Here is a 20,297-nt window from a genome sequence, read left to right as displayed (position 1 = left end):
TTAACTTGCTGAATAGTTTTCTGTCAAGCACTGCATACTAGCTCAAACCTCTGGCACAACTCAAACATGTTTCACGAAGCAAGCATTTGCTACCCATGCCTCTATTTGAAACCTTATATGCTTCATGAGTTAATAGAATTTTCTCTACCTTTTTTTCTTCTTGGCCAAACCAAAATTGCATAATAGAACAAAATACAAAATATAAAATACAAAATTGCATAATAGAACAAAATACAAACAGGGTAATTTTTGGTGGCAGAATCTGTATTTTTACAGCCTTTAGGAAGTTAGGTGTACTTTCATTCTGAGGTGTCATCCTACCCTACTGCTTTATCTCATAATTACCCATAAAAAAGATAGGGCTTCAACTGCCGTATCATTCCTGCCATCCTCATATTTTGACCTTCCACTCCCCATGGATGCCACTGGCTACAATTAGGCTTTGATTGGTCCCTGACCTGATTTTAAAATAAATTTTCTTCCCAACAGTCACACATTAGAACTGTTTGGTGGTACTTTGATTATTTCTAAAGAATTAATATTTTTTTATTATTGATCATAAACACACCACATATATCAGAATAAAATAATAAGTTGGTCCTAATAAAAACATTCTTTACTATATTTACTGTTTTCCCTTGGAGGATTGCCGTGCCTTTTTCTTTTTTAAGATAAAGTAGGCTATTCTTAATTTAAGAATACTTACTACTTGTTGTCACCGAAACCTATCAACATTCCTGCTGTCAGCTTCTTAAGACATAGGCCAAACCTGCTTGACCTTAGAAAGCTTCCTTCTAAAAACATGAAATCATTTTGTCCCAAAGAGAAGCTAACTGCTGTTAATTTGTGGTGTTCCCTTTAAAAAAAAACCTGTTTGCGATAAATGTCACCATTTCTCATACACCTTGTATTCTGTATATGGTTAATGGTAATATTGCAAGAAGAAACCATCCTTGAAAACATTTTTTAAAAAAGCTTTTTAATTGCCTTTATACAGAGAAATCAAACAAATCTACAGAATTGCAACTCTTAATAATCAACAACCATCATAATTTCAATGTATGTTAAGACCTACATCAACATACTTTAGGGCCTGTTTGTGGCCAAGGAGATTCTTAAAAACCTAATTTTGAATGGCACACTCCTATTGAACATTACAAGCAAAGCCCCTGACCCAGCTTCAGTTGCAACTAGCATCCTGGATGGACATGTGCTTGCTCATCCACAGTGAGGAGCAGATAGTGTTTGTTGCAAAGGAAGAGCAAAATGTGTACTCAGAACTATATCCTTCTACATATATAGATCCCTAACACTAGAGCAATGTGAACCATTTGTCCTGAGATAGAGAAACCCATCATTCCAGAAATGTAATCCTATTTCCATTTTGCTATAAATTCAATGGCCTGTTGCTTTCCTGGTTGATCTTTCCCTTATTGATTTGCTTATGCAGCAAAGGGAAATAGGGATAAAAACAAATAGCTGACATTATTTCAGCCTAGGAATTATTTTCCTCTTTTGCTTCCCAAGCAATAAACATGGGAAAGTTTGTCTCGTGATTGGGAAAATTGGAGTTGTAAGGCACCAGGCTGAGAAAACTTGGCAGAAGTAAAAATATAGTTGATAGGAAATGTGACAATACTTAAAAAAAAACCAGAAGCTTTGTGATTTGTGGCTGATTAAAAGAGAACTTGCTTTTTTGCTGTGCTTATTTTATACTAAATTGTGTTTCTATTGCAGCAAGCCATTCATTGACAATATGAAACTGTTGCCCTCTCCTACTGCTCTCAGTCTTCTTCATTTCTGTCTCTATCTGATTTGCTACTACTAGTTTTAATGGCTATGCATTTAGATATTCTACTTTCAGGTGCATCTCCTTCTTCCTAGCATCAGCAGTATACTTTGCCTTGAAGTTGAGGAAGAAATGGCAGTAAGTAATACTATGGCTCATGAAAACCTGTAAGCATGTGGATAGGAGCGGGCAACCACATTTATCATAGAGACTGATGCTGATATAAAAACTAATCAATGCTCATATGGCTGTAGGCTGTCTTTATAGCAGGTAGGTGTCCTTAACAAAGGATTTGTGTTTGTGGCTTGGAGGCTGAGAACATCAATGGATTGGATCCTTTTTTTGGTAATGTGTGTGCAAATATCTGAACAAAAATATAAATCATGTGGAAGAATGTAGCTGTTATGTTGACTTCTACCAGATTACCCTGACAGACATTGTGATAAAATCTTGGAAAAGCCTATCCCCTATTCCAGACTCAGAATAGTCTACTAAAACCCCCAATCCTTTTCCCTGAGCCCTCCATCCTATCCTCCTTCTCCCTCCCCCTTGCAAAGAGCAGTTTGCTGGATTTAGGCCATTAGCCCTAGAGCTGCTGTAAGCTGAGAATGCCCTGGGCATGCATGCAGGCATGTGTCTCTCCAAACAGTTAAGCCTTGGGGTAAACGGTGACAGCTTCGTAACCCTCTGGGGGCCTTGTGCGAGCCCTGGCATGAGTTTCACAGTACAACTGCCCCTCCACGAAGAAGTAACCTTTCTGCTTCAGGTTGAGATTGCAGTCGGAACAGATGAAACATTCTGGGTGCCTATACTTGTCACGGGCTTTTACTACTGTGCCACTGTTAAATGAATAATTAAAAAAGAAAAAACAGAAAGAAAGAAAAAGTCAGCTGAATGCAATTTTCAGAGACTGGGACACAGAAATCAATGACAAGTCTGCTGCTTAAGTTCCCAAGGTCAATAAATTGTGAGCGTCAGTCTTCTTCAGCTCTACCATATTCTTGGGCATGGTTCTAATCTATGATTGCCATTCTACAAGCATAGCTTGGTTAGATTCCCAACTGGAGTTAAATGAAACATTTAAAAAAAAAAGATTAAAAAAGGTTTGTGCATATGGGACATGTGGGCTTTATTTATAGCAAGGCCCCATGCTTTCTTCTTTTAACCTTTTAAAAGTATGTTAGAACAAACCTATACAATGAGTCATTAATAATATGGCATTTTGATTTCATTTGTGAGGTTTCCAGGAATCATTGGTTTTGTTTTTCCTTTTCCCTTTTTGTTCTGTTTCACTTTTATGCTCTATTTTTTACATTTTAATCTAGTGGGGAAAACTAAATGTTTATTCTGGGAGCGTTGTTTGGCTCAACCATAGAATACAGGTAGTCCTTGACTTACAACCATTCATTTAATAACCATTCAAAATTACTGAAAAAAAGTGTCTTATGACCATTTTCTGCCTTTACAACTGTTGCAGCATTCCAGTCACATGATTAAAATTCAGATGCTTGGGAACTGGCATATATTTATGACAGTTGTAGCATGCCAGGGTTATGTGATAATCTTTTTCAACCTTCCAACAAGCAAAGTCAATGAGGGAGCAGATTCACTTAACAACCGTTTTACTAACTTAACAACTGCAGTGAATCAGTTAACAACTATTGCAAGAAAGGTTATAAAATGGGGCAAAACTCACTTAACAACTATCTTGCTTAGCAACAGAAATTTTGGGCTCAATTGTTGTAAATCGAGGATTCTACCTGTATTTATTAAATGATGAATGTAATTGTAAACAAATAAACATAATCTTGTTTGAAATTATAAATGTTGTATAAATGTTGTAACAAGCTCTTTTGAAAATCAATGTTACAAATCTATGATAAGAAAATGAAATATCTTACACAATGCCATTTCCACACTTGTCACACAAAGGCACTTTCGGGACACTTCCCGCACCAGCACCCATCTTTGTGATGGGTGCTTTTACACTCCTTGTCCCACTGGGACGACCTTCTGCAAACAAAACAAAGCAATATATGTAGTCTTGGGTGACTTTTAAATAACTACCATTAGAAGTTTAAAGTGTATAAACATTTGTTTCCAACCCATGATAGGATTTTTTCATTATAATAGACATTTTTTTACAAATATTTTACCGATGAAATATGCATATGTACAACAATTTTTAATTCCTTTACTATTCAGTTATCTGTTTATCTATGTATATTTACATAGGGGGCAAATAATTACAGGGGGCAAATAATTTTTTCTTATTCACATAGGAATGTAGGTGTTTTCATCACTGCTAACTGCGTTGAAATTACTAGGATTTAATGAGCTTTCCTTTCTCCAATCTGATGTTGGGAGTCCCATGATGTTGGAACAATCTCTCTTAGAATTGCTGTGAATTCTGGCTATGTCATCCAATAAATATAACTTCAAATAAGGTAGTAGCTGGATGTATAGTGATTAGGGTACCTGGCTAGAAACTAGGAGACCATGAAAGAAAAACTCTTTGTCCTTAGACACAAAGCCAAATGGGTGACCCTGTGCTACTAATTTTATCTAGCCCCAAGAAGTAGGCAATGGCAAATCACTTCTGAAATCTTGGCAAGTGAACTGCAGAGACCTGTCCAGGCAGGAGAGCCAGGAGTCAAGACTGAAAAGAAGATATAAAAATAGAAACAAAACAAACAAAAATACAGATAAGACACAATTGCTGTACATCATGTCTATTCTACACCTAGGGCTTTTGGGGGGAAGAATGATGGATTACCATCCAGCAGGTTCAAACAACTCCCTTGAAGGTAGGAAAGAAGTAACTGAGGAAACAGTATTTCATCATTTCCTTTTATAGCATTTACCAAAAGCCTGTCTCTGAAGTAAGATTTTGGTAGAAGAATGAAATTTTTTTCTGGGAAGCTTTTTCCAGATATCCTTGCCTCTTGCAGAACTAACAGGGATTTTCTAGAAAAGGAAAAGACCAAAAGTTTTCTTTTAACTATCACTTTCCATCCTTAAAATAATCAGAGGGATACTAATCTGTATAACCAAGAGTAGGAAAACTTAATCACAGAATTCTTAGTCATTTTTTTAAATTACTCAATACACTGACAGAAGATCAGTAATTTCTGCACTGTTCTTTAAAATATAAATAAAATGATTTTAATTCACTGTCAGGGGTGGATGCAGGGGGGAGATCAAGAAATTCAAGATGGCAGCAACTATGCAGTCAATGTTTTGTCCTATTTTACATGTTTCATGGTTGCACCTTGGTTTTTTTTTTTCTGCTTCTAAGAATGCCCCTGTTCAATGTTTTTTTCTATTACTATTCTTATTCACTATTAAATTTGCAATTAAGATAAGTGAGTGTCAAGAGGAATTTGATCTCACAGTTAGCTAACATATCAAAAGACCAAGTTTAATGGGTCTGGATTAAGATACATGCATTCCATGCCAATTGCTTAGATAAATTTCTAAAAACACACTATAGTAAATAACGCAGTATAGTAAATGCTTCTGATTAAACAGTATAGAAGTGCACTTAAAACAGTATATTCCTTTCTATAAAAAGGATTGCTCTCTTTTTGTACCATAAAAATACTATTTTTAATGGCCTCTCTTAATACTCCTGATTTATATTTTTATTGATATAATCACACATTTTATTTATGCTTCCTTTTCTTTTCTTTTTTTTTTGTATGGTATGATTGGATCCAGAAACGATGGGAGAGAGACAAAGGATAATGTTGGATTATAATTATAGATGATGGTATAATTATGGTAATCAATAAGTATTGGAAATGTAAATTTGTATATAAGAATCTGTAATCTGAGCCTGGTGGCTCAGCAGACTGATAGCATTGTGATTAATACCAGCTGTCTGCAATTACTGTAAGTTCGAATCTCACCAGGCTCAAGGTTCACTCAGCCTTCCATCCTTTCTAAGGTAGGTAAATTGAGGACCCAGATTGTGGGGGCAATAAGCTGACTTTGTATAAATATACAAAAGTATGAAGGCTATTGCTTAACGCATTGTAAGCCGCCCTGAGTCTCCGGAGAAGGGCGGCATATAAATCAAATTAAAAAAAAATTTTTTTTTCTATTTTTACTTTCTGATTATTGGTGTATATATACATGGATATTTTGGTGATGTTACACCGTGATAGAAAAACTATTATACATTTGTCAAAAAAAAAAAAAAATGCTTCCTTTTCTTGAGTGCTTTCTTGCATTAGGAATATGGTTTTATATGGTCTTCTATATAGGTACTGATCAGAATAAAAAAAAAATTTAGCAAGCTGCTCTATGTTCTCCCCTACAAGTTAAATAATGAAAGATACAATACAGTAACTAACCAGCTTCTTCGGAGACCATGTCTTGGAGCACTTTGAAAGAACTGGACTGGCGTGGTTGGCTGGGTCCTTGAGGATCATCATGGAGCATCCTATAAACATCAGACTGGGGCACTGCAGGTGCTGGCTCACTGCAAAGACCATGTAAATATGAAATAAAGATAATCATTAAGGGATGTTATAGAAGGACATTAACATGTACACTATAAAATGACTCTTGGAACACCACTATGTATTCATTTTAATACAGTGTGAGTTCAGAAAAATTATCTCAGTTATACCAAGAGTTTTGGGTTTACAGAAGGCCTTTTGACATTTTCTTCGAAATGACGGGCTCTAAATAGTTTCCGGTGGTTAAAAATATCCAACATACCATAAAATGCTTTTGATCGTATATGTTTTCTGATACTTGAAATTCATTGAGGAACAAGAATTCAAATGTCTTTTGAGTAGGCAGAACTTTCTACATTGTTCTTAGGATCAGATTCCTAATTACAAATTATTCTGCAATTTGATTTTTATTGTACTTGCTTCATAAAACAAGAAAAGAGCTACAGTAGCTTAGTTCTGCCCTTGCATATGGTTAGTATTAGGACAAGCTGTGATGAATACAGATTGAAAAGTTTAGATAGAATTCATTTTTGGGGAAAGGAACAGGTAGCAATTTGTTCCCCAGGGTATATTCTACATTTTTAGTATATGTTGATCTGGAGCATTGGAAAACTCTGGTACTACAGCTTTTTTTTTGCTCAAAACAGATATTAAAAAGTAAACTAAAAAGAAGATCATTATACTAAAAATAAGTATAATGTAACAATACAATACAGTACATGTAACAATACAATAAAAAATTAGAAGCAATAGCAAATTATCACATTTTTATTTAAACAAACAAAAAATAAAGTAGTCCCCCGAAATTCATTAGATGTCAACAAATATATCTAGAAAATCAAGACAGAGTAACTCCTGGGCCTTCAGAAATGCATACATTAAATAAAAGTAGTTTAAAGTATATAATTTTTAAACTTGTAATCTTTCTAAACATAATAGGTTCCTATTTAGTTTAGCTCCTGATTGTGTTATGTTCCAAAGAAAATTTCAGGATAATATTAGTTATTACACATAAAATATTCCCAAGCAGAAAGATATCATCCTGACATTTGAGTCTAATGAAAACAAAGTCCAACAACAAAAGCATTTCAAACTATTTTTTTCTGGAATGGTTTTCAAAAACAGGTTTCGCTACTTGTAATACAGTCAGTGAAGATTTCATTCATAATTCCAGGTTTGTTATGAAAAGCCCCAATGAAACACGTGCAAAAAATGAAACAAGTCTATCATATTAGCTTGACAATTGGCTCCCTTCTTGGGTCAAGATACTTTTTTTATTAGTAATATAACCAATGAATCCTTATATGTTGGCAATTTAAATGTGTCACATAATTTAAATAAATGTAGCCTTCAAGAATATTTATGCATTATTTTTAGAACTTTCACAACTCAACTAATCTATATAAATAAAAATGTAAATGTCCGTTTGTACATAACCGCACATCTCTGAAAGTTCTTCACCGATTGCTTTCAAATTTTGACACAATGTTGCATTCGACTACGGGTGTGTTTTTATATACCTATATTATATACATGTCACACCTGTGACAGGTAAAAACATGAAAAACATTGGAAAACATTGAAAGACATTGACATTGAAAAACAGTGCCATCTGCTGGATGTAAAACCAACATGGCAGCCTCCCAGCCCTGATTACGTTCAACAAATTTCTGCTCCTTATATTTAGACTCTCCATATTGCATCCAAGAAACTGGAATGCAGATTTGGAATGCAGAGATGCCTGAGGGCCATATTGTGCCACCAGGCTTGGCAGGTAGGCAGCCGGCTCCCCGCCGGGAAGCCCTCGCAGCCGGCACTTCTAGGGCTGGGCGGGGCCCACCCGAGCCTGGCTCTGACCTCCCCCTTCCCCGGCCACCCCATGAACTAGCCTCGCCCGCTGCTGCTGCCCATCCCCCTCGCCAGCCGCTCTCGGGGCTCCCTCCAAAGAACACCCGGCAACGAGGCTGCCTGGGTCCGCCGAGCGGGAACCCTCCGTCCCTCGCCTGGCCTGAATCGCGTCACAGCAACGCGTGGCTGGGTACAGCTAGTTATATATATATATATTTAAAAGCATAAAATATAGTACATCCAATTTAAAAAGCATAAAATCAACCTTGAGCTAGATAACTCACTGATAAAAAGCAAGGTCCTTCAGAAGTTATTTCAAGGAACAAGATTATCCAATGACCTTTATTTAATGAGTGTTACCTTCAAAATATTGTTTCATAAAGCATGATTAGTTTTCCCCTTCCTCCTAAACAAAATTCTATGAATAGACACCAGACAGAACCAACTTTAATAATCCAGCAAAAGGGTTTAAAGCTTTTCAGAAATTGTTAATTGATTAGTAAGAAAGACAGAAATCAACAGAAAGCACGATATTATATATATTTAGAAATATCACTATCATATAAGTAAGCACAGAATGCAGCCGCAAATTATAATTATAAACAATCAGTTACCTGGGAGTAATTCTTAATGCAATTTTAAGCATAGGATTATATTGTACCTAACTTGAATGATGGGTAAAGCTCTCTGATTATAAACTGGGCAAAATGTTAATGCATCTACAATTATAAATCTAAATATGAACGATAGACTGATACAATCTTACTCAATTTTCATAATGACAATGAAATTAATTTTCCTTAATGTACTTTGAGGTTTTTCATTTTCTGGTATAGGACATAGCTCATAGAAAAAAATAAAAAGAGTTGAAACTGGACTTAAGATCTCTCTAATGAGATACAGGCATTCTTGAACTATTTTTGTTTTCAAGAAGCTAAGCAAATTTTTGGACAGATATCTGCAGTCTGAAGTTCAGATAAGATTAATAAAGGGGGTGAAATCATCTAGCCCTTGAGATTGCTGCAGGAATGCCCCCTCCTCTCTAGTCCCTGGCCACAGTCTTCCAGGCCATCCTGCTTTGGGTAGTATAAACATCAGATTTTTTCATACCCCATTTTCATAGATGAGCCAACAGGATCCCTGGTTCAGAGACATGGATCAGACTGAAGAGCAGCTGTGGGGATGTATTATTAAGTGAAGCAAGAAAGAAAGAGTCAGCCTTCTTTCTGCCATTTCAAAGTATGATCTCCCCATCACACTTGTCAGTTTTTCTCAGTCTGCTTTTGAACACAGATTACTCTTTCTGAATACTGTTAAACCAGTGTTTAAAAGTAGCCCAACTAGCTTGATAGGCATGGGAAAATTACTTGCTGCAGCTCAAGAGCTCCTCCTTACTGTCTCACAACTGCCACCTCCACCCCACACGTGCCTGTTGGTTGTTTATTTTCTTTATTTTCTTTTATTTTGGTTTCTGGAAAAGCTTCTATGATTATAAGCCTGTATGGCAATGCTCGATGAGATCAAAGAATTGACAGAGTCAGCTCCCTTCTCCTACTACCTTTTCCTGGAGATCCGCTGCCAGGTTAGGGAAGGATGGTAAGGGAAATGGAACAGCTTCTGCTAACTTGAGTTGTGTGAAGCAACAACATCTGGTTCCTCCTCTTCCTCCTCACCATGGTTTGCTTAATGGTTTATGCTACAGTTTATGCCAAGAGCAATATTGAGAAAGAGGGAAGGCAGTTGACCCAGGGTTTAATCAGTGGCTTTGCTTAACAGCCTCTGCTCAATCTAAATCAAGATACCCAACATCCAATACATAGCACAAGCTCCAGAGGCAGGATAGGGCCTGACAGTGAAAATAGCCAATAATATGATTTTTTTGATGACTTTAAGATGGGTGAAGTGTTCTTTCAATGAACAATGGGGAAAGGCCTTTAAAGTGGCATGGGGTAACTATACTTAAAAGCTTCAATGAATAACGAGCAAATAGCTGGCACATAGGCAGCATTCTTCATGCAGTATGCTAAGCACACAGGATGGCTCCCATTACCTTATAGGGGGTGTTTCCCCGAGTGCTGTAGCAACCTGTCCCTGCAGTGTTTCCATAATATTGTCATCTGAATACATCTGCATAGGAGTATTAAACTGAGCGTGCACAATCTTGACACCAGGAAGTTCCATTTCTAAGGGAATGTTGGGGGCCATCTTAGCTGCAGCTTTCAACTCAGTAGGACAGATAGTGCTAACAGTGCTAATGGAAGAGGGTGTGCTACGTCCACTGCTGCCATCAAAACCGGAGGGAGTACTGCATATGTGATTCAAATCAGAGTGAGAACAGAAGGTAAATAAAAGGCACATGCAGTTTCTAGAGTGATCAATGAGAGAAGAGAACGCAAATACAAGAATTCAGCGCAAGCTTTTGTCTATGTTTTCTACTGTGTACAAATTGTTGTAAAAATCCTCATATTTTGTATGCTCAAGTCTCACCACTGTCCACTAAAATGTATGCTACAGTTTAATAACTTGATCAGGTTCAGGCAATTTAATATTAGTGCTTGAACCTTTTGAAGTTTGTTGCGTTAACAACAACAATAATATTGTTGCAACAATAATATTCATACTCTTCAGTCCATAATTATATATATAATCCTATTGATGTATGCCTGCAATGTTTTAACAATATTGCAGCCATTTCAGTGTACTGTAATCTCTTTCCTAAGAATTTCTGAATTCTGATGTTCTAAAAAAGGAACTCTGAAAACCAGGCTGTTAATTATTTAAATTGTGATGACATAGAAAATAATTGAACTATGCAAATATATTTTCTTGCATTTGTTTCACATTGGAAAAATATGCATGCAATATATTATAATGATGAAATATTTAATGGTCCAAAATCAAAACTACACAAATGTATATTTACCATTGAGTTCATTGCAATATTATCATTCAAAATGTCATTGCTAAATGCAATAACTCTTTGGTAACATTAATTTTATTATTCTTGTCTAATATTTAAGGGAGGAGAAGTTAGATTTTAGGCCATTTCAATTAAAATTATGATTAGCCAAAATCCAGAAAATGAGTCATACTTTGGTATGTTAAAAATACATAAATTGATATGTTAAAAAGCAGGTTCTCATGATATATCACTTTTTTCTGTTTTAAGTTCTCTTACTTCTACATAACATGGGTTAGAGTCCTTTTGGACACAATATTTCAGCTATGAATGCAATAAATCAGTTTGGACTTATTAAGCAATAAAGTTAAGGAGCTACTAACTAAACATAGTCAGTCTTTCCCTGTCAAATATTGCACAATGGGGAAAAAGCTGTTAACTGAACATTGAGGGGAGGCTATAGTTTTCTTCATTGGTATTTTAAAACAGCTGGCTGGCATTTCTGCATGATGTGGTACCAAGAAATCAGGAAGTAATCATGTGGAAAGCTAGCCTACAGTGTCGATTATGCTAGGTGTTACATATGGATTTACATTAAGAGGATAACAAATATTTATTATGGCCTAGAGCAGGGGTGTCAAACTGGCGGCCCACGGGCTGGATGCATCATGCGCAGGCTACACCCACCCCAGCTCCACAAAGGCAAAAAAAGTCACAATACATCACATGACGCCACCTGATGCGATCGATTTTGACACCCGTGGCCTAGAGTCTAGGTCTCAATCTGTAAAGAAAATATCTCTACTCCTCCTAAAATCCATAGCTGTTGCTATCTCTGTTGCTAATCACTTGATTAGTGATTACAATAAAAACTTTGCAATGATTCTGAATAATTACATAATGAAGAACTTCAATGTATCCTTGGAAAATGACTGTGATGTACCAAAATGAGAGGTCATAGTAGTGACCTTAAATCCAATTCCTCTCTTAGACATTAACATGGAAATAAAATGTAAACTCAATTTTGATTGGAAATTGTGTTGGAAAGTTACTTTTGGGATTTGAATTTCTTTATCAGAAAATAAATTTTATTTTATTTATTTATTAAACCAATGTATATACCTGCCCATCTCACAAACAAGTGACTCTGGGCAGTGTACAACAGAGCTAAAATATAGTAGAAATACTTAGATCTGATTCTGAATCAATTTGCTTTAAGACAATGGTGACTATATTTTTCTATTTATCAACAAATCTCACAGTTTCATTGGAATTTGCATCTAAATGAGCGGGTATACTTTAGGTTTGTACTACAAGGCTGAAATCACATGTATTTAGGGCATGAAATTAACTGATTTCACTGTGGTTTACTCTTAGCTAATTGTGCAAGGATTGCAGGCTAAATGTTCACAATCTGGTGAATATTAAAAGTATCAAGTTTTATGAGCTTTTGAAATGAAATTTAAATCTCATCACTTTTGCTGAATGCTATCAATCAAATGCATATGATTCCCAAAATTTATTGGCATGTCCAAGCTCAAACAATAACAAGTCATCTTGTTATTATTACAAATCTTATATGACTGCAAATATTCATTGTATGCCACAACTGTATCACTAAATATTTCTAGAAATACTAAAGTATTGTTAAATGAGATGAATGATAACATTTCCTAAAGCACAGATCCTTTAAAAAAATTGCAATCAAAATGCACAACTAATTCAAAGTTGTCAAGAGGAATTCTTATAAGACCATACTGGCATACTTTTCAAGAAAACATTCCTTATTATCAGAGGCAAGAGCAAAGAAATTCAGAAAAGCCTTATGTGCTCCCAAGCAAGCATGCAGTTTTTCATTTGCCAGATTTCTCAGCCAAACATCCCTAGAAGGGGAGAGCTACACGTGGCATTCCTCAGCAAAAAAGCAAGATCAAGAGCCAATGTTTGGAAGACAAGAACCAGGCTTGTCAGTTAGTGGCAGGGTTAATGCTAATAACTTAAATACATTGTCAACACTCTCACCACAAGCGTGATCATACGCAACAAGGTGCTCATTAGCAGTGCCAGAAAACAAGAGGATGCACAAGTAACTACAAATTTCCAATCATTTATTAGCAGATATTATGTGTTACTAGGTAAATACAAAAATTATGCTAGGCAGACATGGCATTATGATTTTCAAACTTTATCTTGCTACACACTGTTTTCTAAACACAACTGATGACAAGTGAAATTAAAACCAAAGTACAAGATACTTGATTTCCTATATCGCAAAGTAATCTGTACTATATATTTTCAATTCTCAAATGTCATCCTCCATAAATTCTTACAACAATGTAGGAATTCATGAAGGAAAGTAATATTCCTATTAAATTATATTCTTTCTGCATTAAATCACATTTTAGTCCATTTTCCATTAGTTTTATTCATAATAAATGTCTTAGGTTTATCTGTTTTGCTAGCACAGAATATATCCAGAGGTCCTCTGATACAAGATATATTGAACTTAATAGAATTTGGGGAACTCTGTGGCCTAAAATGTTGTTGTAACCTGAATCAATATGTATGCTACATTTTTACCAACCCTTTCCATGATTTAAGAGCTGGATCTCTTTATTACTTGGGAATCACTGTTGACTACAGCTGTGAAGCAAGCATTTCATTCATTAGAAGGATTTACAACATACTGAAGTAGCAATATTACTGAATCCAATTGGATTGTGGGGGAAAAAAATCATGCACCAGTTACAGACAAAAGTTATGACCTGCTTGGGCTTTGGACTACGAAAGGTTTAGGTCGAATATTATGTTTGTGTTCAAAGTAGCCTATGTCCTGGAAAAAAAGGAAAGGGTTACAAAACAACTTTCAGCAAATTACAGTATATTTGTTTCCAAAGAAGATAATGCACACATTGAAAGTTATGGAGTGTAAGTTGTAGAGTAGTAGTATTAGCACATTTCCTGTTATTGGAGGAAAAACAGAGTGATGGCTAGGCCAAAATCAGGCATTTTAAAGCTGCTGGTCCTATTTCACATTCTACAAAGTAAATCCCATGAAATACACAGATTTAAAATATCAAAAAGCATTCAGGAATAGGCTGCATACATCAATATAAACACCACCACTTAAAATCAGTATGTTGCGCAGGTTTAGTCCTGTTATATTTATTCAGGTGAAAATCAGATTAAAACTAAATGGGTTTCAATCATAGCATATGGATATGGATAAAATTATACTTTTGATGCTTGTTTAGCTTTGTTTTGGCTGGATTGAACTCAATGTTGCACCTACGCATAAATTTTGTGTTGAAGAGGAGGGTATGCTTGAAATATTGGTCCTTCCCACATAAATATTCATTTGAAGGTAAATATCTTGAAAGGCACTTTTTAAAAAAAGTTTTGAAGATCAGGAAAGAAAAAAGAGAGCAAAAGGCAGGAAGAGATGGACTCAGCAATATAAGAAACAAGGATACCAAAGATAGTGATGAGAGGCCATCTCACACTGTGGTACTCACTTTTCAGGTGAACTAGGGATCAGGCCACGCAGCTGTCCATGAAGAGCATCGTGTATATTGCCAGATGAATAAAGCCCAATTGGAGAGTTATAGGCAGAACTCATTACCTGCCTTTTGTCATCAAGGTTAGCTGCTGCAACAAAAGGCTTGGCCTTTCTGTTATGAGTTGCACCAATAGGCTTGAATTCCTGTACATAAATAGGCAGACAAAATACATAGAGCTACAATGCACACTTAAGCCAACAGCAGGCAAAACTGACATTGCGGCTAATTATTAATCAAATGCATCAGTCCCAAGGCACAACAAGCCTTGATTTAGCAAACCAGTAAGCAAGCACCTATAGAAATCTTTACAGAAAATAATACCAGTTGTAGGCAGATAAGCTTACAGACGTGACTATCGTTGTTATTTATTTGAGGCAGCATTACAAGCATTTGGCTGCAGAATATTGCAGAACAGCCACAGTTCTTCATTCTCTCTCTCCGTCACTAATATCCAGCCATCCAGAAATCAAAAAGTAAGTGTTGCTATTGCACCACCTCTTTCCCCAATTTTGTTGGTGATAAGCAATGACACAAGCAGGAATGTGAGGTCAGTGATGTCAGCTCACACAAATTTGGATGACTAAAGGTAAGGGGGCAGGAGAGAGGACTGGGTTACCATGATCTTTCTTGGCAACTGCATTTCTTCCACAAATATGGGATTTCTTTGTCTCAGATTAAATGAAATGACCATCTTTCATGGGTCTTTGGCCACAAGGTTTCTTTCAATCAATCAAATGCATTTCTAGATACAGTTGAAATGGTATAAATAATTTAATCAAAGCACAAAACAGTCCACCGGGTCCTTTTGGTTGTAGCACTGCCATAATTTGGTTAGTCCTAAAGCAAGACAGACATAAATGGACATGCTGCCTTCTGAACAAATTTTAAAAAGTGGTTTTCAGAAGATGCAAAATAAAACTAAGCTGACAAATGCTCTGCATTTAAACTGATCAGCAGCTTTCTGCTTGCACTATCATGCTGAGATCTAAATCGAAATGAAGCATAATTTACTGCTTCCAATCCTAATGAAGCAAAGAACAAAATTGCCACAGGAAAAAAGAGTGGCAAGGAAATCTGAAAGAAGTAAACAAAGCCCTGTTGTGTCTTCTGATTTACAATCTATTTAAATTACACTATTAACTTCCTCAAGTCATTTGTTTTACTAAATTAGTGTTTAAATTGTGTGGGTACTTTAACAAGATTTTTTTCATTGCTCCAATTGTTTTAGCTGTGTGTTACATCCATTGATGTAAAAAAGTCTGCTAGAGCATAAAATACCATATCAGGTCCATTATTCAGTATCTTGAGAAAAAAAATCTGTAATTGTTTCCCTTTTTTCAGTCTTTATGGCTGAAAAAGTACTAGTGTTAGGAATTCCAGTGATCTAGAAGAGAATTCAAAGGTTTGAACAATGGATTTGATCTTCCTTATGAGCAGCAAAAGTAGAATTCTGTACAACATGAGTTTATTAAGGTAAATCTGTTAGCTTCACAGAAGTTATGAACATTCATTTTTCTTGTTACAGAAATATATTTCATATTTGACTATTACAACCTATTTCAGAACTTCCCCCCAAAAATTAAAAGTTTAAACATATGTGTGGTTAAAGTGAAAAACCCATCTATGGTACCATTTCATCTTTTTAAAATATTTATTCCACTTTCCGTTCTAATCCAAAGGAAAGTTTCTCAGAACAACTTACAAAAAGTTCAATTTATGAAAACACTAGAAGTTTTGTATATCTTAAATTTGGATGAGCTATGTGGATGATTAAATTTGGATTATCTGTGTGACTGCTAGGAGCCAAAAATGACTTGATGGTCCATAATCAATCAATCAATCAATCAAATTTGGATGCTAGATTTTAGAACACAGTCAGTCACAACTTTGGTCTGTAAAATATAGCATCTTATTTAATCTATAATAGGGAAAGAAATCCTGTAATTCTCTAGATGGGTCTCAAGTGCCACTTTTGGATGGATTCATATTCTAGATGGATGTGCAGTATTGTCACTTCTATCAGACCTAGGCAGCATAGTCAATAATCAGGAATGATAGGGCCCATATACCAACAGAGGATCATTGTTTCTCCACTGGTCTACTTGTAGGATTGTTTACAAAATGCTCTTAATTAATCCTTATTTTTAGTATAATCTGCTTTAAAGAACTGATTTGGACATTCAAGAAATCTTCTTATAATAGCGTAGTTCACAAGCACAGTTCTGTAACCAAGAAGGGGAAGGAAAATTACCGCCCTAAAGAAATCCTCTTTAGTTGAAAATCAGTTGTGCCTTTTTTTTGTTTCACAATATATTCCTGTAATTCTTTTAGCATTTCTTGGTCAGTCCTCTAGTTTTCAAAAGAGACTAATTTCCCCTACAGAGTTGTTAATGTATAATTACCATGTTTCTCCAAAAATAAGACCCTGTCTTATATTTTTTTGAACCCTGAAATAAGCGCTTGGCCTTATTGCCATGCGCTCAAAAGCCCGATTGGGCTTATTATCAGGGGGTGTCTTATTTTGGGGGAAACAAGGTATTGTAGTGGCCCAAGAGACAATCAGAGCATCCAGAGGAGCAAACTGGCTAACTCAGATAGATAGGCAAAATCGGCTCCACACCTAACTCTATAATCAGATTTCTTTTCTTGTGAGCGTAATATCCATGAGGTAGGTAGGAGGCTGCTCATTTGACTAGTCTCCCACATGGAAAGGTTTCTCTAAACAGAAAGGTGAAAGCCTGTTGGATGTTGTAGTTAAGGCATTAGGCTAGAAATTGGGAGATGCGAGTTCTTAGGTGCAAAACCAGTTGGGTGATTTTGGGTCGCTCATTATCTCTCACTTCTGACCCTTGCAAGAAAACTGAAGGGACTAGTCCATGTAATTGCTGGGAGTCAAAAACTGATTCAGAGGGCATCAAAATCAAAACAAAAACAAAAACAAAAACCCAGGAATGAAATCAAAACAAAAACCAGAAAAGTAACTCTGTAAAATGAAAAAAAAATACTATCCTGGTTGTCTCAAAATGTGCTTTTGTTCAATAGTGAGGAAAGAGCATTGAGCATTCAAGTCTGAATCCACTATTAATGTTAATGTAAGTCATTTGGAAGAGCTATATAACTGGAAGAGCTATATTCCAAACATGAAGGCTACTTCTTTTGAAGCAGCGTTTAAAAAACGGAGCTTCATCATATTCAGTTGAATTAAATTGGCTGGAAAGTGGCCTTCCATCAAAACACTGGCCCTGATAATGTTAACAAATAGAATATTTAAATCTAATCGTCTATCCATCCATTTACAAAGTTTTATATTAGTATCAATGGGATTTACTTCCATTAAATGTGCTTATTAATCAAAGAGGTTATCATCCCCGAAAGGAAAATCAAAATCCTAGGCAATAGGAAAGTATGATGATTGCAAAGAAATTCTGAAAAGTGTATAGCCAACTATTTTTAATACTATTGGGAGATATATTACGGAAACACATGCAGTACAGCAGCATCAATTTTATGCCAACATGCATTGCTGCAATGTGAATTTGACCTAATTTTTCTTTCCCAAAATATCACCAAATATGCAAAAAGATAAACTGAAATAGCAAATCATAGCAACAAATGTACACAGTCCAGCTCTTCTGTTTATTGCATGTAACAAAACTCTGAAATACTGTATGGTCATCTTAACTGACATTTCAGTAAGAATCCAAAAATAAATTATGGAATCTGGATTTGTTAGGGGTGAAATCAGGAAGGTATATTCTGCCAATGAGGTGAATCTTTTTTATTTTAAAATTAGCAGAAAAACAACTGTTGAAACACATTTATTGCTCATTAAGATGATTATTTAGCATTTAAAGAATTAAATATATAATTTAATATTTAATGACCTTTCATAGAATAATTTGTTAATAACTTAAAAGTCAATAGCCAGTAGAGTATTTTAATGACATATTTTGTTTTGGCAGTAGTTTAGTCATTATTTTGTTGTTTGGATTTGAAATAACATACTTCCATTTGAATTCCCATTTAGTGAATCTTTTTCCATGTGCTGTTGTTAGTTTGATTTATTGCATGGCACCTTAGTAGATAATGTCTGAAATTTCAGACTAATTAATTTTATTTATTTATTTGTTTATAAAGATCACCAATCTTACCTCAAGGTAACTCTGGACAGCTTACAATTGTAAAAGATAAAAACTATACTGAAGTACAATTAAAAGACAAGACTGGTGGGAACAGAATGGGGGGGGGGAGGTGGCTCTGTTGTTAATTGATCAACCACATCCACTGTGATGTTCCCCCATTGGAGCCCCAAGCTAACTGGCAGAGCCAGGTCTTCCAGCTCTTCTGGAGGGTTGGAGCCGACCTCACTCTGGGGATGGGGGGATATATTCCAGAGGGCAGGTGCAATGGTAGAGAAGGCCCTTCTGCTGGACCCTGCCAGTCAGAATAATCGGGTCAAAGGGGCTCTACCAGCACAGGTGGGGTGAGCCAGTCAACATCAAATTCCAAGACAAGCTTTTCAGATGTAAACTATCTTGAGTACACTCTTCCAATCTAGTATTTTTAGATATTTTTGAGTTCAGCTGCCATAATTCTCAAGGAATTCATTAGATGTGGAAGACATTGTATTAATGGGTGAATCTATCCAGAGCTCACTAATTTGATTCCTAGATCCATTAGAGTAAAATTTATCTACAGAACATATGTGAGATACTAAGACAACTAAACTCAAGATCCTAGTCAATCTAGAATATAGATATATGAGAGCCATAATTTCCAAGGGTGTTTAATCATAATGTCTTGAGAGTCACTGGTTAAGTGTTGCTGTCATGTTAAATTATCAGTTAGCAGTACAGTCAACTTACAATTGGTTGCTTAACAACCATTTCTGGCTAACACTACTTAATGACCATGGATTTGCTTAACATGTGAGGTCATTTGCTTAATGACCATTGCAAAAAATGTCAATCAATCAGGTCCTGTCACGTGAGGGCCTTGATTTATGACCAAAAATCTAATCCCAGTTGTGGTCATAAATTGAGAACTACCTGTACAAGTTGGTAAGTACTAACTAATTAAAAATAGAATAAGAGTGTTGGTGATTTAAGAATTACTAGATCTCAGCTGTAAAAATCCAGTCAACCATTAGATGGCAGAGAAGGTATGCAGATAACTTTAGTGTTTTCCAGTGTTAAATGCCAGTGTTTAGTGGCTATCTGGATTCTTGCAGTCCAGACATAGTTTTAATTTGAATCAATTGCTACCTGTGGTTCAGCTTCCAAGTTTATTTTGAATGGATGCGGTCTTCCTTCTTCTGCTACTTGTGGAGACCACAATTTAGTCTCTGCCCTGTTGGATAAAAATGAATAATGAATTAGGGAATCCAAAACATTTTACCATTTTTAGCATGTCATAAGCATTTTATGTATTTATGTCGTTACAGATTTAGATTGCACTTTTGTAGAAAGTTAACTGGGATTGAATTTGAAGACACTACTGTCCACATTGACCAAGTAGGTTTATGTTGGTAATTTGTACATTAAATGCCACATTAAAAAGTGGAGAATTTTCAAATTACAGTATTTTTAAAACTTCTACTAATAGAAAAAAAGAAAAGAAAGGAAAGACAAACCTATCAGTATCAGTGTTTATCTGCTACTGTTCAGAACAGTAAGCAACATATGGCATAAGAATGATAAACAAAAATTGTGAAAGACTAATTTGGCAATAACTTT

At 35.6% G+C, this 20,297-nt stretch overlaps 1 protein-coding gene across 3 annotated transcripts in view; it reads right to left on the bottom strand.

The window, feature by feature from the left end:
- Positions 1-1,513: 1,513 nt before the first annotated feature.
- The window catches only part of PDLIM3 (PDZ and LIM domain 3), a 30,690-nt gene continuing 11,906 nt past the window's right edge, over positions 1,514-20,297 (bottom strand). The window contains exons 3-8 of one of the 3 annotated variants that reach the window (XM_034401395.3): positions 19,827-19,911; positions 13,768-13,835; positions 10,154-10,408; positions 6,148-6,275; positions 3,691-3,802; positions 1,514-2,628 (exon numbers count right to left, since the gene is read on the bottom strand). In XM_034401395.3, coding sequence (XP_034257286.1) covers positions 2,439-2,628; positions 3,691-3,802; positions 6,148-6,275; positions 10,154-10,408; positions 13,768-13,835; positions 19,827-19,911 — 838 coding nt within the window. In that variant the 3' untranslated portion in view covers positions 1,514-2,438. Of the gene's footprint in view, positions 2,629-3,690; positions 3,803-6,147; positions 6,276-10,153; positions 10,409-13,767; positions 13,836-14,517; positions 14,706-19,826; positions 19,912-20,297 lie in introns of all 3 variants that reach the window. The other 2 variants (XM_034401396.3, XM_034401397.3) reach the window with 2 other exon arrangements.

This window comes from Pantherophis guttatus, chromosome 8, assembly GCF_059756535.1.
Source record: "Pantherophis guttatus breed Tessera chromosome 8, ASM5975653v1, whole genome shotgun sequence".
NCBI lineage: Eukaryota > Metazoa > Chordata > Lepidosauria > Squamata > Colubridae > Pantherophis > Pantherophis guttatus.
This window is presented reverse-complemented; position numbering and strand designations above follow the sequence as displayed.